Source organism: Thunnus maccoyii, chromosome 21 (assembly GCF_910596095.1).
Source record: "Thunnus maccoyii chromosome 21, fThuMac1.1, whole genome shotgun sequence".
NCBI classification, from domain to species: domain Eukaryota; kingdom Metazoa; phylum Chordata; class Actinopteri; order Scombriformes; family Scombridae; genus Thunnus; species Thunnus maccoyii.
Window position 1 is genome coordinate 10,733,166 of NC_056553.1, and position 14,338 is coordinate 10,747,503.

Genomic DNA, 14,338 nt, shown 5'->3' on the forward strand with positions numbered 1-14,338 from the left:
TCTTTTTAAAAAAAAATATTATAAATTATATATAACATTATGAAAACATATGATACACTTACATACAGTATAATGATGCAGTACTATTACTATGAATCTACCAAAGGTATCTAAAATTTGTTCCATATTGATGAACTACAACATTAAAATGCTCTTATATGTATTTGTTGATAAGTGATAAAAACAAACAATATAATACACTAAAATAATATAACACTCTAACTCTAAACTCTCTAAAACACTGATGCTGATAATACTTCTATACTTTTACTTAAGTAACATTTTAAATTCAGTACATTTTACTCTGAATAATTCTTCCACCACTGGTTATGGGGAGGTGAGAGTCTCATTTATTAATTTAATAGACAATGTTATAATTGACTGGCCGTTGGTGAACGCAACTATTTCACCTACTTCCTTGTACATAACAGTAAAATGTTTGTGTTTAATTATCTTTGTTCAGCTTTGTTGTCCTTGTTTTGGCTGTATGTCCATGTTCATCTTCCTGAACATTGTTGTGTGTAAGTACATTTAGAGCCTCTAGAAATCAGAGTCAAAGTCCTTGTATGTGTAAACATACCTGACCAATAAAACTGATTCTGATATCTGTATATGAATGGATAGAGGAGAGCATCAGTGTTACAGAGATATATGAGCAATATTGATGTAAAACCTTTGGCACTGTCAAAAAATGAATTAATATTGTAAAATGGATAAAAAAAACTAATGGCTCGCAAGTTTTATTTTGCCCCACAGTCCCCTATCATGTTAATCTGGCCATGATAACTAGATGGGGATGAGATTCTCTGTTGCGATTTAATCAATCAATACTGTAGAAACGATTAGATTAATTAACTATAATTAACAATGAGCAATAAAGAAAAACTACCCAACTTAAAAATCTATTACTTCTGCTGGTTCTATGTTATTCCTGGTCTGACACCTGGCAGTGAAGATATTGTCTGACTTTGCTCATATCCAGAATATTAAATTCTCTCCATTTCCTGTATCCAGTGTCTCTCCTCCTTTCCTCCACTGACATGTTTGTGTAGCCTTTATATGTAGCTTTTTAAAAGCCTTCTGAAAGCAGACATCGCTAGGATCAAGCATCATCAGTAATATCTGTCACATCTGGGATTTTGGGAGGATAACGCCTGTCAAGTCGCATTTAGGAAACACTTGATGAAAGATTTTTACGAAGGGTATTTGAAAGCATCACGTCTTTGAGTGTCGACAGCAGCGCTGTTTCTCTGATCTGCTCACACATCCATGATGACACTCAACAGACCCTGCAGGCACGGAGCAGAAGGATGTCTTTACTGCTCATATGTGCATTGTGCAAAAAAACTGAGACTGCACCCTAGAAATCCTCCCAAAGTGAAGAAATTAAGATTAATCACCGAATCACCTTTCATGAAACATGCAGGTACCAGGACCACACAAACGGCTCTCTGCGCCATCTGTCGTGTACTGTGGGAAACAGATGACCTATGACTATTTTCAATATCAGCTTGGCTTACGATAGACTTCTGTGGGAGCCAAATTCTGCCAGAAATGAAAACAAAAAGTCAAAAAGGCTACAAATGATAGCAATAAAAGTTATTTCTAGAAGTGACATAAAAGGTCTTCCCATAATTTTGACTTGCCAAGATAAATATTCTGGTTAATTAGACCTCCAGCTGTTCTGGGAATAGGCCTTTTTAGGCATTTTTGACATGTCTCAGGAGGATAAGCATAGGTGTAGATAATAAAATGAATGATTGCTGCGTAACTTACAGGGTTACAAGATGATAGTTTTCACATTTATGGAGTAATCTCCATTGCCTTTTGGGATGTTAGCAGAAAGTAGTGTATGGATATACTTTTTTTGTTCTATTGTGGAGTTTTTTAAGGCACTGTATAGTAGATTAATTTATACAATCAGAATTCAGGCACTGAAATAAAATGGTTGACTGTAAATAAAGTGCAATATAGTAAATATGGAGTGATTTACAAAAACAATTATTATGTTATTGTATTAGTAATAAATACTGAAGCTCAGGAAATATAGAGAGACGTCAAATCAAGTATGGGCTAGCTGTAACATCGTTAGCAAAACACAAGTTATGTTTTTATGGCTCCTCGCTGGTAACAGCTGTGGCCGGAGGTGTTATGTTTTCAGGATGTCTGTCCGTCCCATTCTCATGAACGCCATATCTCAGGAACGTCTGGAGGAAATTTCTTCAAATTTGGCAAAAACATCCACTTGGACTCAAGGATGAACTGATTGGAATTTAGTTGTCAAAGGTCAAGCTCACAAAACACATTTTTGGTAATAACTCAAGAATTCATACCCTAATTACGAAAAAGTTTCAAGCAAATGTCTACAAGGATAAAATGATAAAGTGATGACAATTTATATCCAAAAGGTCAAAGGTCAACTTCACTGTGACATCATAATGCTCTGAAAAAACACTTTTCTGGTAATTATTCAACGCCATAACTCCAGAACAGAAGGGGAGATTGTGACCATATCTCACATTTGGTCGGATACTGAACTGGTGACACTAATTTTGGGTTCCCACCTTGAAACTGTGGTGATTGTTTAGATCTTCTGTGCTGCTGGGTTGAAGATGTGTGTGAAACATCTACATTTTAGAATTTGTAGCTTCTTTGCAGCAACGTCCATATCTGTAGCATCGTCTGCTGTCATGGCTACAACTTGATGTTCAGCATCAACTTTAATGGCCAAGCATGTGAACACATACAAGGAAAATACACTTAATATCTTTTTATTAAAGTCTTCACTACAAATATTATATCAGTCTGGACAGACGTGGATGTAAACTGCAACTTGACTGGTTGGTAGAGGTATACAACCATGAGGTGGTATTTCCAGTTTTTTTGTCATTTGGCGCCACTGGACAACAGCTGTCACTGTCGGTTATCATGAAAACATGACTTTGAGTTCTGACTTACCCTGATAGTACAGTGGCAAACTTTTTGGGCTTAAAACAGGTCAGCCTTTATTTTTGTTTAACTGTCTAACTAGCATTACTACAAAATTAAGACTGGTCTTACACTACAGTCCAGTCTAAACTATCTCTGTGAAACTGGGCCCAGTACACACCCACAGAGTCCTGAGAAGAGCACTAATCAGGTGAAACACCAGTAGCGGTGTACCATGAGTAGGTAGATGATGTAAGGCAGCAAAATCTCTTGTTCTTTGAAATCAGTTTAGTCAATTTCTTTTAAAAAGTCAAAATTGTGAGATACTAATTAACAGAAACTGTCCATAATTTCGACTAAGTAAGACGATATTTTAACTTTCTAATTCTGACAAATTCACAATTAATATGAGATATCTTGTAAATTTGAATTTGTTGTCAAAGTTGAAATTGGCATCTTGCAATTTTGACTTGGACAACTAAGAATTCATTTTTTTCGTCTTAACTTTAAGTTTTAACTTTTCACCTTTTATGTCTTCCATACATTCAGGTCCCAACTTAAAAAACTCCAGCAGGATGCAGGAAATCTGAATTAAAAAAAAAAAAAAAAGACACATCAGCAGGCTGAACTCATCATAACCCAAAGAAACAAAATGAAGCAGTGCAGGTTATTGCAGGTTTGAACCAAACTGAGCCTGAAATTACAGACTCGCATTGATTTTAAATGGAAAATGAAGGTCGTTGTTGCAGTTAACGCCGGCTGGAGCTCTTGCCAGCTATAAGGAAGTCCCAATGAAAATGATAGATGGCTATTAATTAAACTGGACATTATGGGTGGTCAGTAGCTAATTAGACTCATTGAGCAGGAAGAATCACAGCAATAGATACCATTCACAGGCCAGTCATTCGCTTGACATATTCACATAGACCTGTTTTGTCTTCTATCAAATTACTTTTATACGCTTTTCTTCGATTGTTAAAGCTGTATGCTGTAATTTACTTGATAAAGTGATACATTTGGAAGACTACAAAAACTAGACAATAATAATTCATGACTGTAAATTATAAAACTCCATTAATGTAGACAATTAAGCTCCTGCCCACATGCAGTTTTTGAAACCCAGAAATAGGGTTGGCCTACTTCATGTTCATGTCCAGACAGGCAGAGAGCGCGCTCATTATGCAGCACTGTCACATATAATACTGCCCTAATGTGCTGCTATGATTAATTAATAAGTCTTCAGTTTTGCCTGAAAACTCTTTAAGCTTGTGGATACACATTCATAAAGCTCAGGTTGAGTCAATCTTATGGCCAAAATGTATGATTATGTGTCTTTAAAAGGCGTCCAGAAGGTCACCAGCATCATCAGGAGTAGTTTTCTGTTTCATTCATTACAAGTTGGCACTGTTGGCACATGATTTTATGTGAACTGTCTTGCAAATATGCAATCATATAAGCCTATAAATGTTCAAGATGTTGTCCATGCAGTATGATTTGTTGACCACCAGATGGCACTCTGTTATAACAAAACATCACCTGAGAGGGCTCCTTCCTGTTTGATGCAAGCCTGCACACAGGAATCTGTCTCATGATTTGTTGCACAGCTTGTTCATTGAGGTACTGCTTCAGGTATGTTTCCATGTTACAGTTATCTGGTTTACGGCCTCATTTCCAGACATGCACAGTTGATGGCATTTTTGGAATAATTTTCCTGAAAGTAGGCTCACTATCAAGTGATATTTGATGTTTCCTGGCTCTGCAGCAAGATAAACAAGGCTAAAAGCTTCAATTAGCCTTTAAAAGGCCTATGAGTGAGCTAAAGTATATTGCTCACTGAGGATGATTCATAACACTCTGCATTAACTTTGTCAGTTATAATCCATCACAAGGTAATAGTCTTAAATAAATCTCATAGTAATTGAGATGAATCCCTCATTTCAATGACAAGTCTGGTTTTTAAGACCCAATTACCACTTTGAGTTCCCTGGGCCAGCAATGTGTGGGGTTCGGGCTCTGGAAGGAGGAGAGGGGGGTGGCAGTTGGCTGTTTCAGCAGAGAGGAGAGGCTGGAGAGATGGACTCGGTCCAAAAAGGGATGGATATCTTCCTGGGCTCTGCTGCATCAGAGGGCAGGTAGATTTATGACAAACGCACACAATCTTAATTTGTGCTCAGCCCGATAATGCATCTCAAGGCCAGAATAGTTCTGCTCAGTGTTTCTTAACTGGATGTTTCTTTAATTATATGTCAGAGGCCATAAAACTCAGGAGGAGATTTTCCCACAAAGCACTGTTTTATGTCTTAGTCATTACTGTTAATTACAAGCAACAAGAAAAGAGACTTAGGGAAGGAAAATGCAAAAAGAAAAGTGGGTTTATTCGTTTCCATACACTCTTTTTTGTCACCCTGTCGGTACACTGATCATTTATAAGCCTTATCAATGACGGGACACTGTTCCTGTCCCCTCCAGAGAGCAAACTTTAGGGCGCTGATCAGGGAAGAGATTGTTCACCTTAGCAAGCGTGTGTGAAAACATGAGGCCTCCATTCAGCACACAAAAGGAAAGAAAAACAAATCTGTACAAATACTGAATAAATGAATAATACAAGAGTTGTAGTTGTAAACATATACATATTCACAAATCCATAATCATACAATACTTTCCCGCAATCTAGTCTCGCAACAGAAGCCGTTTTTCCTTATTGACACATCAGATGGCGTGTGCACACTTATGAGTATCAGACATGACGGTTATTACTAGTAATAATTTGAGAGAAATCACAAAAACTGAGTTTTGATGACTTCTATGAGAAAATGCATGACGGCTCTACACAAATGCTCCTCCGCCTCCACAGCCCCCCTCCCCCCTCTCCAAAAAAAAACTGTCCATTCATATGAGATTACACAAGAGAGTTGTGTTCTTTGTTTTTATTTCAGCGCTTGATATTTCCTGCAAAATTCAACCATATCGCTGTTCTCCTGAAGTGTTCTGACAACCCATTAAACATTTAAATTACTTAAAAGCAAAGAGGTTTTTTTTTTTTTAAAAAAGGCTTCCTACCCCGCTCAATCCTTCACCCCCTCTCTTCAGTCAGTGGGTGATCATCCCCTCACCCTCGGCTTGGCACGCACACTCACACACACACACGCACACACACACACACAAACACACAGTAAATCAGGCGGGTCAGTGCATCTTTGCTCTCTTCCCCCACCACCCCCCTCCCTCTTCTCGAGTCTTTCTCCCCCAAGCCGTTATCTGTGGCGTCGAGTCCGTGGATGCAGGGACAGAGAAGCCCTTCGCCCCTCCTCAGCTCAGCTCGAACCCGGCGGAGGACTCGATGGCGTACAGGAGCTTGTTCCTCATCAGGTGCTGATCGATGAACTCCGGCAGCTTCAGCAGGTTCATGCAGGTGCTGGCGGTGGGCAGCCGCTCCAGGTCGGAGCCACCGTTGTGGATGCAGAAGGCCGGGTAAAGCTCCTGTGTGCATACGTAAGCAGTTAATAAGCAACTGACAGTTGGATTAAAGCTTAAGAGAAATCTGATCGTCGTGCTACATTTACTGACATAAGGAAAAATGAGATGTGATTCAACTCGTGTCGGTGGTGATCAAAATGTCCGAAGCAATCCCGATTAAGCAATAAATGTCAAATTCCACAAGGGGATAAATGTTAAAAGACAGACATTAAGCGTTAAGCTAATACAGTGGAAGTATAAATTTAGGAAATTAGCTTAGTGCTTGAAAGGGACTGAGTGGGAAACTGGCCCACAGTTTGACCCTTGGATGAGATGCTGGAGGAATGGTCATTTCATGTTGTCTATCTGGCATTTTTTAAATCAAGCCCACTTGCGATGAGGCCACCTCATCTGCAGACTGTGACACTGACCGTTTCCATCACAAGCCAGGCTGCCGAACGAGCTCCTCCACCCTGATTTCATTCTGCTATTTAAAGTTAGCGTATATACGGTTCAGCGGCCATACCAGCCCGATTAAATGGCTCTTCGGGGGCTTAGCCGTAATGACCCCATTTTTCTGACAATTACCGTATTAAACTATCGTTGCTTATTGAGAAAGTGTCATTACCACGGCTATCATTTTGGAAAAAAAGAGAGTTTCCATCATCTTTTTTAAATGGCTTCTCCTGACAGAGCTATTTCTCCTCTAATGAATCCTGGGCCGTTTTCACGACAGCTAATTAAGGCTTAGCTGGCTCAAGCTGAGGGCCGGGTCAAGGGCCGCTCCCCCCACGAATTACCGCCCTTTACGGCCTGAAGAAGAGACGAGGAGGGAGGAGGGAAGTATCCACATGCTGGCCAAAGTCAAATTGATTAAATGAGGAGGCTAGGCAACTCTTAAACCCAGAGAGGAGGGACTGCGAAGGATTTTAAGGAGAGCTTTGTTCCTTCATTCCACTGCAGAGCAGCAATTAGGTTTTCTTAACTAATGACAGTAATAAAGTGTACTAAAACCAATCATATGATGATTACAGCTTCTGGTTAGACGAAGTAAGACACATAAAAACTCTCTAATGGCCCCGAGCAACACTTTCTGCTTTTTTCCTTCCTTATCTCGAACTACTTAAGTATCCCACAAATCAAGTCAGTGAGAAAGTGAAATGGCCGCCAATTAGGAAATCATTTCAGAAAGAGGAGGTTAGAAATAATGATTCAGCACTGTTGGAACAATATTTAGAAGCAGAGGATACGGTTTCTTTGTATGTTCGTTTTACAGGAAATTGCTGCTTTCTGCAGTGTCACACAGAAGGCAAAAGTTCGAAAGTTCAACCTGCTACTTATTTCTGAATAGTGATATTTGTCCAGCCGAGATCTCTGGCCAAGCCCACACATACAGAGTTCTTCAACAGAGGAAGGTCGTGAACTATAAAACAACAGTGGACGTGGAGATAAGACCTCACCACACTAGGCCAGTCTTATCGCCGCTTAATTTGAAAATGATCATTTTGAGGGCTGTTATCAGTCTAGGTATTTTCATTACAAGCCCATTAAGAGGGAACACTCCCTTCTGTTGAGCTTGGAAAAGCTGCTGATAATGGAGGATACCGGCAGTACACAGTCTGAGAGGTAAGTGTAGGGAGAGAGGGAGAAGAAAAGACGGAGCGAGGCGAGAGGAGGGGGGGGGGGGGGGGGGGGGTTCAAGTCTAGTCACCTTGAAGCCCAGCAGCGGTGGTCTGGAGCAGCTGGTGACAAACTTCAGTAACTTGCGCTTTTCCTCGTCTGTGAAGCCTTCGACCACCTCCCAGAAGGTCTGGATGACGGGGTGAGTGGCTGAGTATCCGCCTGGAGGATATATACACACACACACATTACCCTCATTATATTAGACTTTCACTTCTTCCCAGCCATTTCAATGCAGATGTGTGTTTGTTTATCATTAAAATACATAGATATGCATGTCACTGAAATCCTGCATGTCAATTCCCAAACTGTATGATGGTTTCCAAGTGCTACAAGAAATTGCTACTCCAGCACAAATGTCTTTAAAGTCCCTCAGTCAAAAATTTTCTTCTTGTTACCTCAGTTGGATGTTTGAGCTAGTTTGGCACTAGAAGGTTGTTTTCACATTTATCTGCTAGAAGTGGAAAGTTTCTCTGTGTTTACTTAACATCTGAGTTTAAGACGTGTACCTACGCGCATTATTTGTGACATCACAGCGATTTTGGAGCCAATTGTGGTCCAGTATTCAACTTACACAAGTGTTACATGGAAACTTGAAGCCTCCAGTGGACAAACACTGAGAATAGACTTAACAGTGAAGTAGGAGACGTTTCGCATCCATTTGCATACTCATAGATTGTGGATTTTTAATAATGGAGCAGAGGTAGATGTCATTTTAAGGGTTTTTAAGGAAGTAATTAACCATATCAGACACAAATTACTAATTAAAGCAGAGTATTTTTATATGTCTTCAAACATGTCTGACATCAGCTCCTACCTGAGTAGTTTGTGAACTTTTTCAGGTCGTCAAGACAAATTGGCACATGAGCCCCAGATATCAGCACCTGTTCAAGAAGTAGAGAAACATACGTTATAAGTTTCCGTGAGTTACAAATATGTTTCCATAATTATGTGCAGATTTTCTTGCCGTGTGCGGACTACCTGGATCTCCTGCTGGTCAAACATGCGCAGCCACTCCAGGTTGACCACATTGGCCAGGCCCTGTCTGAAGGCCAGGCAATGAGGCCTGATCTGCTTGTTCAGTCTGTAGTCAGCCACCAGATGGATGTAAGCTATCCGGTTTGCTGTGGTCACAGGAATGTCTTTTCCTCCCAGCTTCAGTTCAACCACCTGGATAAAAAGTCACAAGGGATTTACAAGGTTATTTCACAGTCTATCACAGACTATCTGAATATCTTAGCTCTTATTCTGATAGCACCCTAGTAATATAACTGTCAGACAGGTGGCCATATTGCATCCTTCATCCTTCATTATGCATATGCTTGAGTCTGCCTCCAATGCCAGATGACCAACAAACAATGTAAGAGGTTTAATTGTGCCAGGTGGATTTAATTCAATCACAGAAAAGGTAATTAAAATGTTTTCCAACAGCACTCTGATTAAAGGTAAGGCTCTCTGTGAGAGTTTGCGGTTAAGTGCATTTCAGTGTTTCTAAATATAGCACATCCAATGAACATCTGGTCCAATACAATTTGGCCCCGAGCTCTCTTTCATTAGCTTTAGAGCAGTTAGCGCTTGATAAAATGTGCTCATCTCTGTTCATAAAGCCGGGTGTATGATGACATCAAAACGTCTACCGGAGGACAGAATACTGTATGCGACGCTCATCTTTGACGACGCAGTTTTCCTGCATTTGATCTTGAGATTTTTTTATTCTGGTGGTGGGGTGGAGAGTCATGGGATTATTTCATGTGCTGTATTTACTCAAATTAGAAATAAATGTATAAATGGAACATAATAATAAACAAGAGCAAGACAAGAGCATATATACACATACAAGTATGGATATATACAAGGAATAATGACTTTCTGTGGTTAAATAACTTCAATTCATATCACTTTTCATGTCATGGTTTTAAAGTTTTGCCCTTTTTCTACAGTATAAATTGCAATACAAAAGGTGTAAATCAGGTAATCATCATTTTTATTTTTTCACTTTAGTTTCTGATGCATTTCCTACAAATATTGCAACATTCACAAGGTGTGAAGTCTTTTCAAAATGTATCTTTAAATCAAACACATTAGATTTAACTCTAAAAACCTTAATTCAAGCTTGTTAAAGACCCAGTAAGATCCAGTTTTGGGAGGTTTATTGTTATCTGTTATCTAAGGGATGTGCACACATCTACCTTTATGTACCTTTTTCTGAAAAGTTTTCTCAAAAATCATCATGACAAAAGTTAAACAGGAAAACTGCATCCGTTAAGATTTGTCACATGTAGACTGTCAACAAAACCGACTGAGAGATACTTAACAGGATATTTGCTTAACAGTACAAACTACAATCAAAAATTACAATAGAGTTGAATCAGTGCCTCTCTGACGTAGTCTCGACTAAAACTGATTGATAAGCTTCATAAAGGTATTCAATGCAGGGCTGTTGAGTTAGATTGTATTATAATGTAAGGTGTTCCTCTTGTTTAGTCCAGGTCCTGAATGTTGTCTACTGCATGTGGCCTTACTGACAGGCAATCATTTCCTGCTTTTTTCCTCCCCCGCAGTAGATTCTGATTATGTGCTAATGTAAGAGAATTACTGCCGTTATCTTGCTTGCTTTGGCTATCTCGCGAGGGCAAATGCAGGGCAGACTGCTCCCGGGTGTGTGCCTAATCTTTCACAAATTGTTTTCCCTATCGTGTTTGCGATGCCTTATTTGCGACCAGGAGGGCTACATTGTAACTCAGACCATTTCAGGTGTTGTTTGAGAAGAGCTAATAAGACGCGTTAAGGCCTTGAGCAAACAGGGGCTCCGGGTAGTGTGCAGGTCTGGGCCCAGGTGACTCAAAGTGGTGGTGGCGGCTCGTCTCTGCAGCCTTGAGCTTTGGAGGGGACGTGCTTAAGAGCAGCTAGTTGCTTCTGTCAGGCGTGTTTTAAGATAATTCCTGGGGGAAAGGCAGGTGGAATGGTCAACAGAGTCGCTGTGTTCGCTGCACTGCAGCAGAGCTTAGGGCGACAGTGGAGACGTGCTTTATCTCTCTCAGGGCTGAAAAGTGGTACATCATGAGGGAAATGAATTATTAACGCCACAAAGAGGAGCCAAACAGGAGGAAGGAAAGACGGCTGAATGAGAGGTACTGACCATGACAGAAATGAAAACATGTGACATGTGAATCATTTATCCAACTCCATCCCAACCTGTCCCTGTCCCCATCCCCAGTCACCTGAGCTTCTCCCAGATCATTGTTGACCACGGTGAAGTTGAGGCCGAGCTCCTCTACGTCTCCCTCGTAGCTCTTGAGGAAGAGGAGGTTGCGGTACATCTCCGGGTCCAGCGAGGCCAAGTGGTGGATGTCCACATCGGCGCTGGTTCCCAGAAGTTTGGACAGGAAGAAACTGGCGAAAGGCAACTCCACCAGCATGTTCTCGTAAAGCGCCTGCGTAAAAAACGTGGATGTTAACTAGAGGACAAACAAGGAAGTTTGTCTATTGTTGTAAATACACCCGCAAAACATCAATCGGTACAAACGAGAAAGTGCTCGGAGCATTAAACACAAGGATTGTTTATTGCTTGGGTGTCACTGAATAAAACATGATGATTAGATAACCGAGATAACTAAATGGACTGCGTAGCAAGCATAATATTACTATGTACATATTCAAAAATCTGATTACAACATACATTATACAATATTAAATTTGCACTACTACTTTTATATCAAAGAATCAAGTGATAAGATAGTAAATCTGGTCACATCAGAGTGACTGAAAGCATAACATGGCACACAATCTATCTAAAACACACAGGCTTCTGTTTCACCCGCCTCAAACTTTATAAATGCCAATTCTCACCTTGACCTTAAATGCCATTAAGAACCACAGCCGGGCAGGTGACTCATAAAAACCCAAAGCTAATGTACTGGAATAGTCCGAAAAAGAGCCCGTTGGAGGCATTAAAATATACAGGTCTTTATAAATGATAGCGTTAAAAACCCTGACCGCATCAGCTAAATGGATTATAAATCTAGAGGATTTCCATAATGCATGCATCTTAAACACACAGGCGTGCATAAATCACAGCTATTTTCTAAACACAGGTTAATTGCACAACTTCAAACATTGTCTATTTTTTATGCAAAATAATCCACTTAGTATTTCTCCCGTGGCCGCTGCTCGTTTCAGACCATATGCGCGGCGTGGCCCCTTGAAACCTATCAATAACACTTGTGCCGGGAAGAGGCAGCAATAAGTATATGGAAAAAACCTGTAGCCTTATTTTTTCAATGCCACTTACTTTATTTATGAGTGTTTATTGCCAGAAATTGTGCCAAAATGACTTGGGCTGGAAAGAATTAATTATTATGGCCCGGGCCTTTTAATATAAGTGAGTGCAGTGGCAACGCAATTAAAGCAGATCGCAGCACCATCAGGTGGAATAAATGCCAGCAACATTGCAGGTGCATTCTGTTAGCTGCCAAATAAATTCCTTAATTTACAACATTAGGAATCAATAAAATTATAATGCCTGTCAAATGCATCACTATTAATCAGGGGTGCCAACCTCGCACACCTCTAAGGGGAACTATAAGTCGTCTGGGATCAATGGGGAAAAGACTGTGGAGAAGTCTGGTGAGTAAAGGAGAGAGGAGGATCAAACTTTCCTCACCCTCACAGTTACAAGAGCAGAGAGGCCACTGCTGATGAGGTTGGAGGTTTTGTACTAATGAGAGATGGATGAGGCGCACAGAGAACCTCCTTCAGGCCATAATGCATAATGAGAAACTAGATTTTTTTCTTGACAAAACAATCTTAATCTTGTCCCATCACGATTAAATTAACTTTTCAGTCTTTAAACTAGAGTGATAGCAGCAAAGTAACCTGTTTTCATGTTTCCCCATTTGTGGCTTAAATCTTTCAGCTTGTCAGCTGGGTGGACAAGTGAGGAAGAAGGATGATGACCGGCCGCTATTCTGATGTTCAATCCCATTTCAGTGAGTACCCTAGACAAGCCACTCCTGCCTGTAATACATCACCTCCACAACAATGGCACGCCTCGGACATTAATTAACAATATTAATCTCCCGTGTCCTTTGAGCCACACTGTGCACTGTGCACATTGCAGCAGCGGTGATGCAATCCCAATCTATATAAACGGTTGCCTTTTATCCAGGCAATAACGGCACTAAACAAATATCAATACACCTCTCAAATGGCCACTCAAACGTCCATTTTTATGGAGAAAGAGGAACTTACGGTAGGGTTAATTGAAAGTCAAATTCAAATTAATTTCCCCCCGCCTAATTGCCTGAACCATTAGCTATGGAGAGCACAATATCGAAGGAGTGGGAGCTTGTAGCTGCTGATTGATCATTTCTCACTTGCGCAGAATACAGACAGGAAGAGGAGAAGGCGGAGGAGGCGGAGGAGGAGGAGTTACGATGCCCTGATAAGTGGACCGGACCATCTCGGGCCGAGCAAGAGAGAAGAGACCTGGATGTTCCTGACTGTAAAACAGATCAAAATGCTATTACCACATGCTTTGAACGCTTATTTATGTCCTGTCTGCTTGGGCTCGCTGATTTAGTGCCAGCCAAATGCAATCACTACACAAACAAGAGGTAGGAATCATCGGCTAATGGAAGCCCTAATTGAGAGGTGACCGCTTGTCATGAGGTAATTCTTCTCCGGTTGAGATGATAGCCCCCCCACGAGGAAGGCATCTTGATAAACAATCACTAGCACATGCATTAAGGATGATTTAGAAACATTAGCCTCTAATAAATAGTGCCATCACAGGAAGGAAGGGACAGAAAAACAATGCCGTCAACAGATTACGCACAGGGCTAATTAACAAAACTGAGGTTTGCACAAGTGCCAGGTTCAAGTTCTAAACCCCCAACCCGAAAATCTTTTGAAGAAATTCCCCTCTATGTACATATACAGCGAAGGTAGCCTTGACACTGACTGTGACTTATTTTAATTATGTATTGACGTATTGGCCTTCAAATCAAGGCCGTCTGTGACTTAAGGCCCAAACACAATGAAAGCGTCTGCATGTTCTGAAGTGCACCTACAGTTTTAAACGGCTGAATGCTTATCGAAAGCGTTATGAGGCGCGCCAAACCGCCTCGACGCCCCTTCTCTAGACTCCTTGTTTCGATTTTGGGGGCATCAAATGAGGACCCAGCGACCAAAGCTGAGAGAATGAGTGAGAGTGAGAGAGAGAGAGAGAGAGAGAGAGAGAGAGAGAGAGAGAGAGAGAGAGAGAGAGAGAGAG

General features: G+C 40.7%; 1 protein-coding gene across 1 annotated transcript in view; it reads right to left on the minus strand.

Annotated features, from left to right (window-relative positions):
• Window positions 1-5,282: 5,282 nt before the first annotated feature.
• Window positions 5,283-14,338, minus strand: part of ube3c (ubiquitin protein ligase E3C) — a 29,203-nt gene continuing 20,147 nt past the window's right edge. Inside the window, exons 20-24 of the mRNA XM_042399412.1 lie at window positions 11,286-11,498; window positions 9,046-9,234; window positions 8,882-8,948; window positions 8,096-8,226; window positions 5,283-6,408 (exon numbers count right to left, since the gene is read on the minus strand). Coding sequence (XP_042255346.1) covers window positions 6,238-6,408; window positions 8,096-8,226; window positions 8,882-8,948; window positions 9,046-9,234; window positions 11,286-11,498 — 771 coding nt within the window. The 3' untranslated portion in view covers window positions 5,283-6,237. The remainder of the gene's footprint in view (window positions 6,409-8,095; window positions 8,227-8,881; window positions 8,949-9,045; window positions 9,235-11,285; window positions 11,499-14,338) is intronic.